This window comes from Camelus bactrianus, chromosome 2 (genome assembly GCF_048773025.1).
Source record: "Camelus bactrianus isolate YW-2024 breed Bactrian camel chromosome 2, ASM4877302v1, whole genome shotgun sequence".
NCBI classification, from domain to species: domain Eukaryota; kingdom Metazoa; phylum Chordata; class Mammalia; order Artiodactyla; family Camelidae; genus Camelus; species Camelus bactrianus.
In genome coordinates this window covers 109,132,230-109,148,948 of record NC_133540.1, presented here as the reverse complement: position 1 = coordinate 109,148,948, position 16,719 = coordinate 109,132,230, and the positions used below count along the sequence as shown (strand labels likewise).

Below are 16,719 nucleotides of genomic sequence, written 5' to 3'. Positions count from 1 at the left end.
AGCTCAAGCAAAGAGAGAGGGGGCGTGGGGGGAATTCTCCTCTCTTCCACCTTTTTGTTCTATTCAGGACCTCAGTGGATTGGATAATGTCCACCCAACCAACCACATTGATGAGGGCATCTTCTCTACTCGGTCTACCAATTCAAATGCTAATGTCTTCCAGAGACCCCTTCACAGATACACCCAGAAATAATGTTTATCAGCTATCTGGACATCATTAAAATTAACCATCCCACATACCCATCATTAGCCGACAACAACCACTGCTACTGCTGCTGCTGAAGTTTCTTCTACTACTACTACTACGTCTACTACTACTACTACTACTACTACTAAGTCTACGTCTACATCTACAACTACTACTTCTACTACTTCTAGTACTATTATTTCTACTACTTCTACTACTACTATTCCTACTACTACTCCTGCTACTATTATTTCTACTACTACTACTTCTACTACTACTACTACTTCTACTACTACTATGACTACTTCTACTACTACTACTTCTACTATTACTACTTCTACTACTACTTCTACTACTACTACATCTACTACTACTGTTGCAGGAAAATGGGGTGCAAGGGGATGGTCATGTCCCAGGTCTCAGGAGAGTCCCTGGGACGTGCCTGGCCAAGTAAGGGTCCTTGGCTTCCTGCAGAAAAGAATTCAAGAGCAGACCACAGTAAAGTGAAAGCAAGTTTATTTAGAGAGGTACTCCATAAACAGAGTGTGGGCCCTCTCGAAAGGCAAGGGAGAGAGGCCATGAGGTGTGGGGGTGTTTAGTTTAAAGTAAAAGTAGATACACACTCCATAGACAAAGTGTGGTCCTTTCACTCAGAAGAGAGATTGGTCATGAGGTGTGGGGGTGGTTAGTTTTTATGGGCCAGGTAATTTCACATGCTAACAAGTGCGAGGACTAGTCCAACTATGTTAGGGAAGGGCTGGGATTTTCAGAAATTGGGCCACCGTCACTTTTTGGCCTTTTTCCGTCAGCCTAGGAAACGTCATGGCACCCTTGGGTGTGCCATGAGGCTCAGGGTCTATTGGAAGCCGAATCCTCTGCCATCTTGGTTCTAACCAGTTAACCTATACTCAACTGCTGTGCTGTTCTTTTAACAGTTGTGCCCTGCCTCCTTCCCTCCTGTCTTCTACTACTACTACTACTACTACTACTACCACTACTACCACCATCATCTCTACTACTGCTACTGCTAACATCAGCTAACATTTCCTGAGCACCTACAATGTAAAAGGACTCAGGCTGGCTGCTTTATTTGCATCCCATTTCATTTTAAAACTAGACCCTTGAAGTGTGGGTTCCATTATTACACAGGTTCAGGGAATTAATTTATCTAAAGTCATTAAACCATCATCATTTAAAAACTGAGTTATAATTCACATACTATGAAATTTGGGTTTTAGTGTATTCATCAATTTGTGTAACCATCACATCACTACTATCTAATTCCAAAGTATTTTCATCACCTCAAAAAGAAATGTCATACTCATTAACAGTCACTCCCCATTTTTTCCCTCCCTCTAGTCCCTGGAAGCCACAAATCTATTTTCTGTTTCTATGGATTTTGGATATTTTTTATAAACAGAGTCATATACTATATAGTTTTTTATGTCTGGCTTCTTTCACTTAGCATAATGTTTTCAAGGTCCATTTATGTTGTAACATGCCTCGGTAGCTTATCACTTTTTATGACCAAATAATATTCTGCTGTGTGGGTACACTATCCATTCATCAGTCGAAGGACATTTGGGTTGTTTCCACTTTTTAGCCATTATGAATAATGCTACTGTGAACATTCATGTATAAATTTTTCATAGACATAATGTTTCCAATTTCTACAGAGGGATTTTTTTTTTTTTTCCCATGACTTTTTTTTTTGGATTTGATAGTATCCTTAGCAAATATTTTTTCTGGAAACAAACTTTAATGCCAGTGAGAGATGCCTGCACACCTGCAAACTACCATTTACTAAAATGCTCTCTCTGCAATGTGAGCTCTGATTTCTATCCTATCTGCCCTAGTAAGGGTTGATATCCAGAGATGAGCATCAATCCTTCAATCCTGCCAGCTGGTCCTTCCTGGAAAGCTCACTCCCTCATCACCATCTGTAAGAGTCCTGATGTCTTCCAGCCAGGATGCTGGTTCTTCGTTTGTAGCCTTAAGTTATCTTTCGTTCCTTTGGGACTCCGTGGAGCTTCACCTGGGCCTTTCCCTTGGCATTTTACACTCTTCCCTGCTACCCTCTAGGTCTAATCTAGGCAGGCTTCAGGTTTGATCACTTTTGCTATTCCTTGCTAGGACACATGTTGCTTTACACAATAGGTGCTAATGAATATTCGCGAACTGAATAAATTCTTGATCAGTTGCTGCGATATTGCGATTTACAGTAAGAAATTTTTGGTCTTTGTTTCCCTTTCTGGCACAGAGCTTCCAAAGCTTTGGAATTTCCTGTGAAGAGAGGGATAAAGGTGTCTTTTGTTATGTTAATACGGTGACCTTTGGAAAGCCCCTAGGTCACTTTAGGATGGAGGTTGGTTGCCAAGGGAACCAACCTTGTGATTAGAAGGTTGAAACTTTCAGTCCCACCTCCTGAACTCTGGGGAAGGGAGAGGGGCTGGAGTTTGAGCTCAGTCGCTGAAGGCCAGTGATGTAAACAATTATACCTACGTAATGAAGCCTCTGTAAATACCCAAAAGGATGAGGTTTGGAGAGTTTCCGGGTTGGTAAACAGGTGCAGATCTGGGGACAGTGGCGTGCCCAGAAAGAGCATGGAAGCTCTGCTGCCTTTCCCCATACCTTGCCCTATGCATCTCTTTCATTTGACTGTTCCTGAGTTGTATCCTTTTATAATAAACCAGTAAGCAGAATGTTTCCCTGAGTTCTGTGAGTCACTCTAGCAAATTAATTGAACCCAAGGAGGGTGCTGTTGGAACCTCCGATTCATAGCTAGTTATTGGGAGCATAAGTGACAACCTGGACTTGCAATTGGTGTGTGAAGTTGGCATGGTGATGGGGTGGGGAGGGGACAGTCTTGTAGGACTAAGCCCTTAACCTGTGGGATCTGACACAATCCACCTGGAGATAGTGTCAGAATTCAGTTGAACTGTAGGACACTCAGCTAGTATCCCAGAATAACATGGCGATGTGGCGGAAAATACAAAACACATTGTAACTGGTGTCAGAGTCATAGTTGCCAAGTGCCAAATGGTTCTGATTCACTTGAAGCCAAGCTGAGTTTCCTTGTCCAGTTGGTATTACAATGGCTCTATTTTTAACCGGGTCTTGTGGTGAGAGGAACAGGTTACAGAGTGAGGTCGTGCTGTTGCATACGTCCTACCTCGGCGCCCTCCACATCTGAGCTCATGGAGAGCAGCCTGTCAGCATCTCCTCCTGAACTCTCAGGAGGCTTTTCTGTCCTTGCCCCTTTCTCCTCCTCAAAGGAGAAACATGGAAGATGAGTAGGACAGGAGTGTCGGGTTTATCTGGGGAGTTATGGTCAGGCTTAGTAGATGAGCAATTCTTCCAGTTCTTGGTTTGCCTCCCTCTTTTTAGTCCTCTCTTGATGTCTCAGGAAAACTAAGATGGTGAAACATTAAAGCTTCCTTTTAAAGGTACTTAGAGAGTAGTCTTGGATTTTCTGTACATCCTATTTGGATGCAGTCTTATTTGGATAACCTGTTGCTCTCCACAAAGCAACTGTATCCTTTTTTTTTTTTTTTTTTAACAAGGGATCCAGAACTATAGAAATGGTTCTCAATCCTGGCTGATAATCAGAATCTCTCTCTCTCTCTCTCTCACACACACACACTCCTCCAAGCTTTAAGTAAATCCAGAGATCAACACCAATAATACCTCTCTTGCTGAATTCATTTGGCTCACACATTTTGCTTGGCTGGATGGAATATTTTAATAATTGAGCACACGTCCTCCAAGATGCCACAGTTCATTCATTCCTTATGGTCTCACTTGGCCCTCTTCACACCTTTATATGACCCACCTGCCCTTTGAGGTCTCTAAGAATTGGACCCTGCCCCAGACCAGCCAAATCATCTGCCCTCCTTCCTCACCCACCAGCCTTAGCATCACAGGTAACTCTGATAGACAATCAGGGCTGGGAACCATCAGCATCTTTGAGCAATGATTATTCCGTCAATAAATGTTCCCAATGCTGGCTGAAAGGGACTCACCAGGGAGCTATTAAGAATTACCATGCCCTCTCTACATACAGCTCTTCCCTGGGGGAATATACAGTTTCTTGGAGAAAGATACATTTTTCAGATGGGAGATGTAGTATTTTAAGGGAAATTGTTTTGAATGTGGGCTCCATTGGATTAAAGTTCCCTTTAATGAACTTCCAGATTGTAATAGTTTCTGTTGGCAAGCTACTTGTTGGCAGGAAATTAAGATCTTTCATGTATATTTCTTAAAATATTTGGTGTTAGAGCCCCACACGTATCAAGTCCACCCAGTGGAAAAGTCCTTACGTTCCCAGGAAATGAGTGATTCTGCCCAGCCTTGGATCGGGCAGGAAGACCTGGAGCAGACAGAGACCTCTCTGAGCCTAAAAGGCATGTACGGTTTAGGCAAATTCAAATCAGGATCTGCAGGAGACGCCACCCAGATGTATATATACATGGAGAACTGGATCCAGGTTTAAACAATGAAGTGAGGCTGTCTCTATTTCACCTGCCCGCACACTTTATAACTGTTATACTCAGGATTTGGTCTGAGTTAAATTTTTTTTTTTTTTTTGCAAGAAGTGCAATATTCATTCTAAACTTAAGGTAATATTTCTCTTTTTTTGCCTCCCTACCTTCTGCCAAAGAAGAAAATTTATCTCAGTCAGTTGGAGGTAATTCAGGTTTCTTCCATCAATTTCGGGTTCCCCTCCTCCTTTCCATGGAGTCGCCTCTCAGTCCTGGGCATTTTCATAGGACTCGGACTGGGGACTGGAGCGGTGGTGTACGATGATGTTTGTTACCTGTCTAGCTGTCCCTCCTGGTCCTCAGCTGCTTATCCGCTCCCATAGAAACAATGTTGCTTCCTCGTGGCTCTCTAGCTTTTCCTCTGCTGAGCTGGATCACACCATTACAAGGACGAAGGACAGTTTTTGTTGTTCTCTCAAGGGGCCGTTGGTCAGTAACACTATTTGAAGGCCAGTGTCAATGAATCTTATATACTAGTGCATTTCAAACTTTGTGTGCATCCTGGCCACCTGGAGTCATGGTAGAATGAAGGTTCTAACTCCCTAAGGGGGGATTAGGGCAGGGTCTGAGAGTCTGCATTTCTGCCAAATTGCCAGGTGATGTGAGGCAGCCGGTCCATGGACCACACTTAAAGTAGCAAGGCTGATAGGGCCACAAAGGCTCCCACTTTAATGGAGCTCTCAGCCTCTTTCTCTTCTGCTTGCTTGGGGGAATGATGTGGTAACAGGGAATGATTTGGTTAAATGGATGCAAATGCACTCCCCCTTTCCATCTCTTAATTTCTTTAGAGAACATCACTGCTTAAAAGAATCAAAGAATAGCACTTCCCTAGGATGTTCGGAAGGCCCTTTTCAATTACCCAGGTAGGTTCCATTAGAATGATATCACTCTTGACTTTGACCATGCCTTTATCTTTTTTTTTCTTTTTGGTGGGGGTTGGGGGAGAGGTAATTTATTTTATTATTTATTTTTAGTGGAGGTACCAGGGATTGAACCCAGGACCTAGTGCATGATAAGCACGCACTCCACCACTTGAGCTATTACCCCCCCTTTTTATCCTATTCCCATGCAACCTATGTGGGAAGAGAAAAAAAGACACCCCTCCCTCCTCCATGGTCCTCTCTTGGTATTAATGCCTTGTGTAATCCCCTTGCCTTATAGGTAGACTAGATTTATTTCCTTGATTTTAACGAATAAAAAACAGCAGAAGTCTTGGGATGTCCCTTCTGAGATTAGTTTATAAAACAACTGACCTCCTTGGACACGTGTTCTTTGATGGGTCACTTGTGCTGGGGGATGCAAGCTCCCCTTTTGTGAGCAGCCCTATGGGGAGAACTACATGTTGCAGCACGAAACTGAGGCTATGAGTCTAGCAGCCTGCAAGGAACTGAATTCTGGGAACAACTGTGTTTGTGAACTTTAAAGTGGATCCTTCAGTGCCAGCCCCGTCTTGAAACAACGGGAGCCCAGCTAACAGACCTTCAGCCAGAGACACCAGCTAAGATGCTCCTGGATTTTTGACCCACAGAAACTGCTTTCAGATTCTTAGTTTTGAGGTAATTTGTTATGCAGCAATAGATAATGAATATACCCATCTAACTGAGATGCCAGGCATTCGGGGAACATCATTAAAATGTCCTACGGCCCCTCATGAAGAAAAGACACAATTAATATGACAAAAGGAAAGCATCAGATCCTGGGGCTAGGGCGGCGGTTTGGCCTGAGGAACGCAGTGAGTGGCTTAACATGACACATATGTTACACATTGGCTATTAATGCGACCTTTGGCCTTTTTTTTTTTTCCTTCAATGTGCAACTTTTGGGTATCTGAATTTGAAACTCAGCTTAACCTTTGCAGCTATAAACGGACTACACTGCTTATCATCTTGCCTTAGGAGGGGGAAAAAAAAACCTGTTGAAACCAACATTTCTCACATTGCTAAAACCTCCCTGGCAGGAACTGAAGGTTATTTTTCCACCGCCCCTTTTCTAGTCTCAACAGTTGAGTTTTCTGACTCCAAGAAAACCACCTTTGATTACATAAAGGTATTAGGAGCCAGGGAAACACTAGCTCTTTTGTTACCAGCAATCTCGAGCGTTTAAGAAACACTCGGGGTTGTGGGGGAGGTAACCCCTGGAAAGTTGGGCGGGCTTTGTGTTCGCTCCAATTCTGGGGCTTTTATCAAGCCTCAGAGAGAGGAATTCCTAGTTTTCTGAAAGTTGGGCGAAAGGGACCCCAGAGGCGTAGAAAGCCGCGTCCCCGGCCCTCTGGGTTCACGACTCCTCCCCTGGTAGCCCCGCGCCCCGGGGCATCCCGGAGGAGGGCAAACCCCGCGGGTCCCAACTTCCCGCCGCGAGCCGAGCGTGGGGGGTGGGCGGGGTGGGGGCGGGGTCGGCCGCGCTCCCTTCCCTCCCTCCCCTCCCCCCGGTTCTCCCCACCCACTTCCCTTTCTCAGCCGGGCAGCCCCGCGGGCGCGACCTCTCCGGGCAGTGACGAGTGGGGAGGAGCCCGCCGCCGCCGCCGCCGCCGCCGCAGCGGGGGGAGCCATGCCCGGGCCCCGCCGCGCCCCGAGCCCGCCCCCGGCTGCCCGCCGCCCCACGGGCCGGCGGCGCGAGTGAGCGGGAGCGGCGGGCGACGAGCCGCCGCCCGGCCCGCGATGTCACCATTGTTCAGCTGGGTGGCCAAGGTAGGCGGCGTCGGGGCCGCGTCGGGCCGGCGTCCGCTACCGTAGCGGACGGCTGGGCGAACAGTGGTAACGGTCGGGCAGTGGGGGGCCCGGAGCGCGGGGAGAGCCTGCGGCTTGCGGGTGCGGTGGGGGATCTGACCGCGGGGGAAGCGGCCCGCGCGGCCCGGGTTGTTCACCGTGGTTTTCATTCATTAGCCTTTCTTCCCCCTGGGGCGAACGGGCCAGTGGCGTCACGCCCATTTCACAGATCCGGAGAGTGAGGCTCGGCCCCGGCAGACTCCCTCGCGCCGTGGATTCACCACTGGATGTTTCCCGGCGGCGGGACCTTGCGTGTCCGCCTCCTGGATACAGGTTTGTGCTTGGTTGTCTGGAATAGGACACCGAGGTTGCCAAAAGGCTGAACTCGCTTAGAGGGTGTCTGTCTTGTTTTTAATTCCTCGGTTTCCAAGGGCAAGTTTTGGCATCTGAATTTTAAATGTAAGTTCTTTACCTTGTATTTCCTTAAAGTTTTCTTTTCAGAACATTGGCGCCTCAGAATATCTAAGTGTTACAAGTCCGGGCTAATTCCGCTGTTGGAGTGGATTTCTAGAGTTCCCACCAGTTTGGGAAGGCAGTTATAGACTAGTTTCCTCCCGGAGTACCAGGTGTTTGTGTGTTTAGAATGATACAGCTCTCGAAGCCTCTAAGGGCGGCGGGTTAACAGGGCCCCTTTCTCGCGCCCACGGACTCCTGACTTTGCTGGCCCCTAGCAGAGCTTGGTTATATGGCCGGTTGGTTGAGCAATAAACTCGTATGGAGAGAATCCGTTAGCCCGTCTGTGACCCTTTACAAGTCATAATTAGGTGGTGGTGTCTCTAGTTATGAGGCTGTGCTTTTTAGAGTTTTAAAGTACATTTTTACAAATACCTTTTTATGATACAGATAAGGCTTTGCCTATCATTTAAGTGATAACAAAATGGAGACACAGAAACCAGATAACAGTAGTTGCTAGACAGGTACTATCTTCCCATCCTCACCAGAATCTTCATTTCCTGAAACATCAGTAGTAGTAAAGTGGAATGACTTTCAAACAAGTTTTGAGTTGTTATCAGGTAGTTTTGTACTGAAGAAAAATTAATAATGTCCAGATTTTGTGGCTTGAAGTGATACTAGTTTGCTTTTATAAATAATGCTACAATTTTAAAATGGTACGTAGTTTAAAATGTAATGCAGGGTATGTTGCCTGAATACATTTTACTGACTCATTCTAGGTGGAGGACTTGAATCTACGTTTATATTATAATTCTATACTGTAAGGCCAAAGGGAGGGGAAAAAAGATTCATTATGTTGTTTTATTCCAAAATCAAGAAGTAAATTAAAAAAAACTTCTAGTACTGTTTTGTAGTTTTATTTACTTTCCTAAAACATTTAATAAGATGCTTTTCACTATAGGAATGAGATGGACTTTTGTTTACACTGGCCTACGGAGGTGACAGTGAAAACAGACCAAATCTTTATTTAAAAAAAAGAAAAGGACTTTTACAAGGGTTGTCAGCTTTCTCCAACTGGCAGTACTTTTGAAAAGTTCATGTAAATGAACAGCATGTTGCTAACTTGATCTGAGTTGCGAATCATTCTATTCCAAAATTGTTTAAACTACAGAACAACAACAACAAAAAAACTATGAAATGTTTTTGGAGCAAAGTTATCTATCAGCTGTCAGCATAATTTTTAAGAGTGTAGTTCATTTATATTTAATTTCTTCTAGGTGTGGTGCTATTGTAAATTGCATCCTGTAATTGATTTTTGTAGACAATGTGTTATTATGTGAGAACTTTTAGAATATGAAGTTACTCTTTGAAAATTCATTTCTTGGGGTTACAGATTGTAAGAGTGGCTTTCTGTGGTGTTCGGTTAAGAGACAAGTCATTAACACACTTTGCATTATAGACTAGGACATTTTTAAAAAGTAGAAGCAAGAGGCACAGATTATACACACAATGTGCATATTCTCAAAGTGCATTTATATTAGACCTTAGAGTGGTCCTTCAGGAACACACAAATACGCATGAGCACACACCTCTTGCACAAACACTTGCACATCTAATTTCTGTTTTGACTTGTGTAAACTGCAGCTCAACACCTGGTCAGGAAGAAGAAGGGGAGGGGGAATGGGTCTCATTTGATGCAGGTGGACATGACTTTGTTTTTCTTGGGTGATGCGTTAATAGTGTGTGAATATTGAACATGTCGAGTTAAGTAATTTCATGGTGTAAGAATAAAGCCAAAACAGGGAAGAAGTTTATTTCAAAGAAATTATCTGTTAAAAGAAAAATTAAGATATGCTTTTTAAAATTAGACATGTCCTGGAACTTTAAGGCAGGTATATACCTTCTGTCAAAAATGGGGCCCGGTTTTATAGAGGTGTGGTTGCTTGATTACTCTTTCACTGGGGACACTTGAGTTTTTACATAAATTACAGTGTATAAATAAAAACAAATTTCTCAATCTTTGTGATTTTTGTACTAAGTCCACAGATACCGCCAACAACCTGGCAGCTTTGAGTATTTCTGTTGTTTCTGTGCATCCATGTGCTTGTTGGTAAGACTAATGGCAACAAAACTGCCAGGTAACTTTCTGAATTTCCTTGGATCTGCACCTGCCTGTGAAGATAATGGCTGAGAGTATTGCTAGTATCTCAAACTAGCCTATTTTAAATATATATGTCAGTTTATCAGATGGAATGGAAAATGGGACCTAAATATACCTAAATTTGCCGTGTTCTCAAATCCAGGTGCAGTTTTGTATGAGGTTATTTTCCAGTGCTTGTGTATGTATTCAGCAGATGTTTAGTGGGTGCCTTCTGTGTACCAGGCACTGTTCATGCCCTGAAGGAGTTAGTTCATTTTGCACAAAAGGTTTATCTTCTAAAAAGTGTGTGCACTGAAGTTTTGTAAGTCAAATATTTAAAAATGCATTAGGGAAGGAATCCTTTTGTAAACTCTACTCAGTCACTAGTTAATACCTTATGTAAAGCTAGGTTTTTCTTATTTTGGCCTTGCTTAAAACATGGGTTTATAGTCATTATTCATTCAACACGTCATTTAATAAATGTGTTCAACACAGATATAGTTATTGAGCACCTACTGTGTGCCAGGTACTGTTTGAGGAGCTCGAGATGGAGCAGTAAACAGGCAGGACCAGATCCCTGTTTTCATGGAGCTCAAATTCCAGGCAGAAGAGACAGCAAAGAAGGAAGCAAACAGATGAACAAAGTAATTGCAGGTGTGGTGGGTGAGTGTTAGGAAAGTTAACAAGGTGGTTTGGTAGAGAGTGACTGGGGGCTGGGGTGGCGAGGAGGTGGCATTTCATCTGACTGGTAAGGGGCCTTAGACATGTTGCAGGAAGAGGGAACAGCAGGGAATGAGGCCGTGGGCCTGGCAGAGCAGCAGGAAGGAGGCTGCTGAGGAGAGATGGGCTGAGTCGGGAGGGTAACCTGGGCCAGGCTGTGCAGGACTTGCTTTTAAGTGCAGTGGGCCTGAGAGAGAGGAGTGATGTCTACTTTGCGTGGAAGCAGAGGGGACCATTTAGAAGGCTGGTGTGGTTCAGGCAGGAGGTGATAGTGATACCTTGGATATATAATTGTTTTTTATCTTTTGAAATGGTTGTGACCCAGTGTCTGAGATTGGTGCAAATGACTGGATGCCGAATCGCTCCTTCTGTGTTGAATACAAGCACGGTTTGTCCTGTGCTCAGCTGCTTCTAACCGCAGCTTTCAGGCACAGTTGTGTCCTGGCGTTGGGCTTATTTGCTTAGCTTTGCGGCTTCCTGCAGACTGGACCAGCCCACCTTGGGTGCCTCTGACCACTTGGACTTTCTCTCCTGTTCACTGGTGCACAGCAGCCTTGCTGTGAGGTGTGAGTCTGACCATAGCTGGTATGTAGGTGGCAGTTCCCCTGCTGTCTTGCTTAAAGTCAGTCTGATGTTGGTTTGTCACTGAAGTTGTGACCCTGGTTAATGTGATGGAATATTTAAAAATATATATTAACTTTTTTTTTTTGGTCTGTAGACTTTTATTACCTTTAATTAGTGAATGTTTGAGTTTAATAAAGAGGGAAGAACTTGCCATAATGAAACCACTCCTTGAATTTGAAAAATTTGCTGCCTCTGCTAAGTTGGTGTAGCTTCCACCAGGATTTCAGCAGCACTTTTCATGGGGCGTTTTTGTCTGGCAGTGGCAGCAGCCTCTCTCTGGGCTTTGGGCTCTCGAGTTACTTAGAGTGACAATAACTTGGGCACACGTCGGTTTTACTAAGAGAGAAGGGAGAAAAGCAGGGATAGAAGCCTCACCTAATCCACAACAGAACACTGATCCTGGAGCAGATCTCATCATGAGAAAAAACTGAATTATAGTTTGTTCCCCTAGACAGATTCCCTAATCTGATCTTTATTTTTTGAGCAATTTTAGGTTCATGGCAAAATTGAGCAGAAGGTATAGAAGTTTTCCATCTAATCTCAGTTCCCACACATGCACGGCCTCCACTATTATCAGTATCCCCAACCAGTGTGGTACATTTGTCATAATTGATGACTATGCATTGATACATCATTATCACCCGAAGTCCATAGTTAACACTGTGGTTCATTCTTGGTATTGTACATCCTATGTGTTTGGACAAATGCATAAGGGCATGTATCTGTAATATCTCACTGAGTAGCTTCACTGCCCCAAACATCCTCTGTCATCTAGTTGGAACCTTAAAGTATACATACTTTTCAGATTGGCTTCTTTCACTTAGTAAACATGTAAGTTTCTCCAGTGTCTTTTCATGGCTTGAGCACTCATTTCTTTTTAGCACTGAGTAATATTACACTGTCTGGATGTACCAGAGCTTATCCACTCATCTACAGAAGGACATCTCAGTTGCTTCCAGGTTTTGGCAGTTATGAATAAAGCTGCTGTAAACATCTTTGTACAGGTCTTTGTATGGACAGAACGTTTTCAACTCCTTTGGGTGAACATCAAGAAGAATGACTGGAGAGCTTGTGGTAAGAAGATGTTGAGTTTTGTAAGCAGCTGCCAAACTGTTTTTCAAAGTGGCCATACCATTTTGCATTCCCACCAGCAATGAATGAGCGAGTTCCTGCTACTACGCATCCTTGTCGGCATTTAGTCTTGTCAGTGTTCCGGATTGTGCCCGTTCGAATAGGTACTTCATGGTATCTCGTTGCTTTAATTTACATTTCCCTAATGATACATTATGTGAAGCTGTCCCTTTCTTTTGATCCTTTTTAAGGAATAGAAATAATAAACTAGTTTTTTGAATTTTATTTCATAATATACATTGGTATTCAGGAACATTTATAAAAGTGAATCTAGTGTTAAGTATCTTTCATTTTTCCATTATTTCTGTTACCTCTGAATTTGCTAATGGAAGAAAGATGAACCAGCAGTCTACACTATTTTGTTAGATTTATAAGAAAGACATAATGAAAAAGAACTTCCTCAGTTTTTGTGCACTTTGGTACTTCTGCAGATTATTTTTGTATCTGTTGTGTGTTATAGTGGGATTAGACTCACAAGTCTTGTTCACTCACTTTGGCTGAGCTGGGCTAAGTTAACTTTGCTGAACTTTTCTCATCTATAAAATTAATAAGGTATTCTGTATTTATCTCTTGTTTATAGGTCCTATTTTAAAATTGAATAATGTTAAAATTTGTGTAAAAAATTATGAAGACCATCTGCAAATGTCAACTATTTAAAACAAGGTTGAGTTTGCAGTTGGTCTGTGGTCTTTGCACATGTGTGGTGGTAGGTGCTGTGGATCCAGAGAGGAGTAGGACACGGGCTGAGCCTTTGAGCAACTTGTGATTCAACAGGGAGAGGGACCCTGTAAAGATAATTTATTTAGTGTGATAATACAGATGTATGCACAGGGGTCACTCAGCTAAAGAGATGGGGAGACTTAGAGGAGAGGAGATCTGAGCTCACTAAATCTTTAAAGAAAGGTGAGTTGTAGTTCATCGATGTGATGGATTATGAGACAGAATAGTTAGGAAATACTCTTGGTAGTTTTCTACCGTGTTTCAGAATTACTGTGTTGCTTTCTAACTCTGTGGGCCTTGTTTTTGAGACCAGCGATCTTTAACCTTGGGAAAGGCTCATCACATTGAGTAAATTCCCCAGATATAGGGAGGTTCAAAATCAAGAACAACTCTTACCCCTGCACACCCGAGGGCGTGGGCACACCTGTCAGTAATTGTGGCCAGCGTGGTGGTCATTCTGGTGTAACCAGAATGTAATTCCACTTTCTCTTTTCTGCCTGGGGATACTGAGTCCCAGGGCAATGGGTGACTTAATTTGAAAAATATCATGTAGCTAGTTGTGGCAGATCTTAAACCCAATGTCCCAGACCTCTGGGTTTTGCACACCTTTGTAATGTTGCCCTGCTGATTTGTTTGTGCTTTCCCTCTGAATTATTTTACTAAATCTAAAAGCATGCATATCTATCAATATATTGTTCTTCAGAATATTTAGCCATCTGAGTGTAGGCATGTGCATTTCAGAGTAAAGGTGCCTACAAGGAAATGGGCACAGAAAAGAAGCATGAAGTGAGTTGGCTGTTGGGGTGGGTGGAAATCCCTTGACCTGGGAAGGGTGTCGTTGTCATAAACGCTTAGGAGCCTGGGAGGCCAGGCCAGTTGTGTGGAGTGTGTGCAGGAGGAAACCAGGGCCTGAGGGTTTGACGATTGGAAGTTGCCAAAGTCCAGTGTGGTGGCGTCGCTCCCAGTGCTGGGCTCCCGTTCCCAGGAGGGCGTCCCGTGGGAGACGAGGCAGGTGCAGGTGAGTGTGGTGCAGCTCTTCTCCCACGAGGGAGAGTGAGTTTGCTCAGAGAAATGTCACTTACAAAGAGGATTGGACAGGAGGGAAAATTACATTAGTGTTAACGCAGCTACAGAAAGGAAGAGGTGATTAGATACTTGAGCAGTTAATATGTGCCAGCCATTGTGTCGGGAGCAGTCAGCTTCCAGATAATCCCGGAAGTAGTGGTGTTAGCCCTTCCTCCCCCTTTTCGGGAAAGGCGTATGAAGAAACTGAAGTTTAGAAGAAGTTAGGCAGCTTGTCACTGCTGTTAACATTAAAGCTCGAATTGCCTGGTTCTAAATTCACCTTTTATGTGTTGTACTTAAGTTATTTCTGTAATAAAGGGATTACAGTATGTTCAGGGTATGAAACAAGCCTGGTCAGAACTTAGAAAATTATCCTTTCCTGCTGAAAAGCTGAGCATTTTCCCCCTCCTATTGGTGAGATGTGTAAAATATAAAACATTTAGTGGCTTTCAAAAATAGGTGTGTAAGACTGAAGCTACTCAAGAAAGGGAGCTGGCATTTTTTGAATGCCTGAATTTCATCATGTTCTTGGTTAAGGAGAGAAGAAAACAGGAACTAAGAGGAAAATCACACCTTCAGGAAGATTGAAAGAAGATGGGTCAAGATTGGAGCAGGTCAGGACAGTTAAATGATAGACTGAAAGAGGTCAATTTTGAGGTGACCGTAAGCCTGAGTTTTCACTTTTCTTGTTGCCTTTTGAGCTGTAGAGAGTTATCACTTATTAACTGATATTCTTTTCAAAGCACCAAGGAACCATGTTTGTAGTTCTTCAGCTTCCTGAGAAAGTGCTCTTTATTTCAAGAATCCACTCCAGAGAGTCCTGCCGTAGTGGTCATCTGCTACAGCCTGTGACAGGACACCAGACAGGAGGGCAAAGGCGTGGGTTGGAGGCCCAGGTTTGCCCTGTGTTGGCTGGTTTAGCCTTGGTTAGGTGCACTGGGAATGGTGATCACTGCTGTCCACCAGGTAGTCCTGTTTGGGTGTCACATGAGATGAGTTAAGTGAAGTAAACTGTTGAGCACTCTTCAGGATGAGTGTCTGCACAATGGGGTGAATGTAGCCTTGTATTTCCCTTAAGTTTCTTGACTTACACTTCAAGTTAAACTTCCCTGGGCCTGGATCTTTGATCTGAAAAATGAGGACATTGTGCTGATTGATCATGATGCTTGCTGTCAGTTTGGAACATCTGTTGCTGCAAGTCAGGGCGGTCTTCTTAGGTTGTTCACCTCTGATAAGGAAGAGAGAGTCCCTGGAGCCACCAGCCTGGGACAGATCCCCTCTCCATCTGTTCCCAGTGGAGTTGTGACCTTGGACACATTGCTTCTCTCTAAGCATGAACGTGTTCATCAAAATGAGCATAAGAGCCGTCTTCCAGGCTGTTGAGGATTTATCCACGTAATGCACTTAGAAGAGTGCCTGTCTCAGACTGAGCACTTAGTAAGAGTGAGCCATCACCCTCACCTTCACTGCAGTTAGGGGTGGAGGTGACCTTCACAGTTGCTTATTAGTTCTGTCCCCTCTTTTGAAAGATGAAAACATTGGGTCCTCCAGGTGAAGAGGTTTCCCCAAAGTCACAGCTAAGATTAAAGCAAGGTGTCCTGGCTCTTAATCCAGAGCTCGTTGCATCACCCAGCTCTCACCATGATGTTTAGGTTTTTTTTGTTGTTTTATCATATTCTACATGAATTAAACATAAGCTCTGGTTCAGCAGTACAGAACAAGAGTAAAATGCTTTCGTCAGGCCACAAGTCATTTAGATGCGATAAGGGGAAAATGAGTTAGAATTACACGGGCCCCTGCCCCCAGCCTCCTGTGTGACCTTGCTCAGGGTTACAGCTCTGCCTTGGTTTCCCTTTCCCTAAAGTAGAGATAGGGAGCAGCTGCTCAACCGTTTCTGAAGTCCTTTCATTTCTCAAAATACTGTGAAGAATTTCTTCACTGCCAGGACTGTTAAAGTCCAGGAAATAGTGTGCCAACCAAAGATGGAGATTCTCCAATTTTAGAAAACTTTAAAAATAGGAAGGACGTTTATTTGTTTAGCAGTGTTCATAACTGTAGGCCCGCCGAAGGCCGGGAATCAGCCAAATGGTATTTTGCGGAAGTTCTTTTGACAGGGTGGACCCAAAGGAAATCAGTCATTAGGTGAAAAAAAATTGTAAGCTCTTTGGGACAGTATTTGCTTAGGGACATTTATACATGCCTATTGTGATAGTCTCTTTTGTGTCAGGTTTTCTTTTTTTTTTCTTACATATGTAAGTTTCCAGATTTAAAATATTAGAACTTTAATTGTAAAATTTGACTTCAGAAACACAAATCAAAAACCTTATGAATAATGAGTTTGTGGCCCCTTGTGTATGGATTATTACTAAATTAATTGTATAGTGAGCATGAAATATTGCTAATGCTTTTGCTATGGTCAGAACCCTCTTAGCG

At 43.6% G+C, this 16,719-nt stretch overlaps 1 protein-coding gene across 9 annotated transcripts in view; it reads left to right on the top strand.

Annotated features, from left to right (window-relative positions):
- The window catches only part of TBC1D1 (TBC1 domain family member 1), a 192,850-nt gene that overhangs the window by 57,093 nt on the left and 119,038 nt on the right, over positions 1-16,719 (top strand). Inside the window, exons 1-2 of one of the 9 annotated variants that reach the window (XM_074349345.1) lie at positions 7,266-7,415; positions 7,641-7,766. The exons of 6 other annotated variants lie outside the window; for them this stretch is intronic. In XM_074349345.1, the coding sequence (XP_074205446.1) occupies positions 7,386-7,415; positions 7,641-7,766 (156 nt within the window). In that variant the 5' untranslated portion in view covers positions 7,266-7,385. Of the gene's footprint in view, positions 1-7,259; positions 7,416-7,610; positions 7,767-16,719 lie in introns of those variants that run through there. 2 more of the 9 variants (XM_074349344.1, XM_074349354.1) reach the window with 2 other exon arrangements.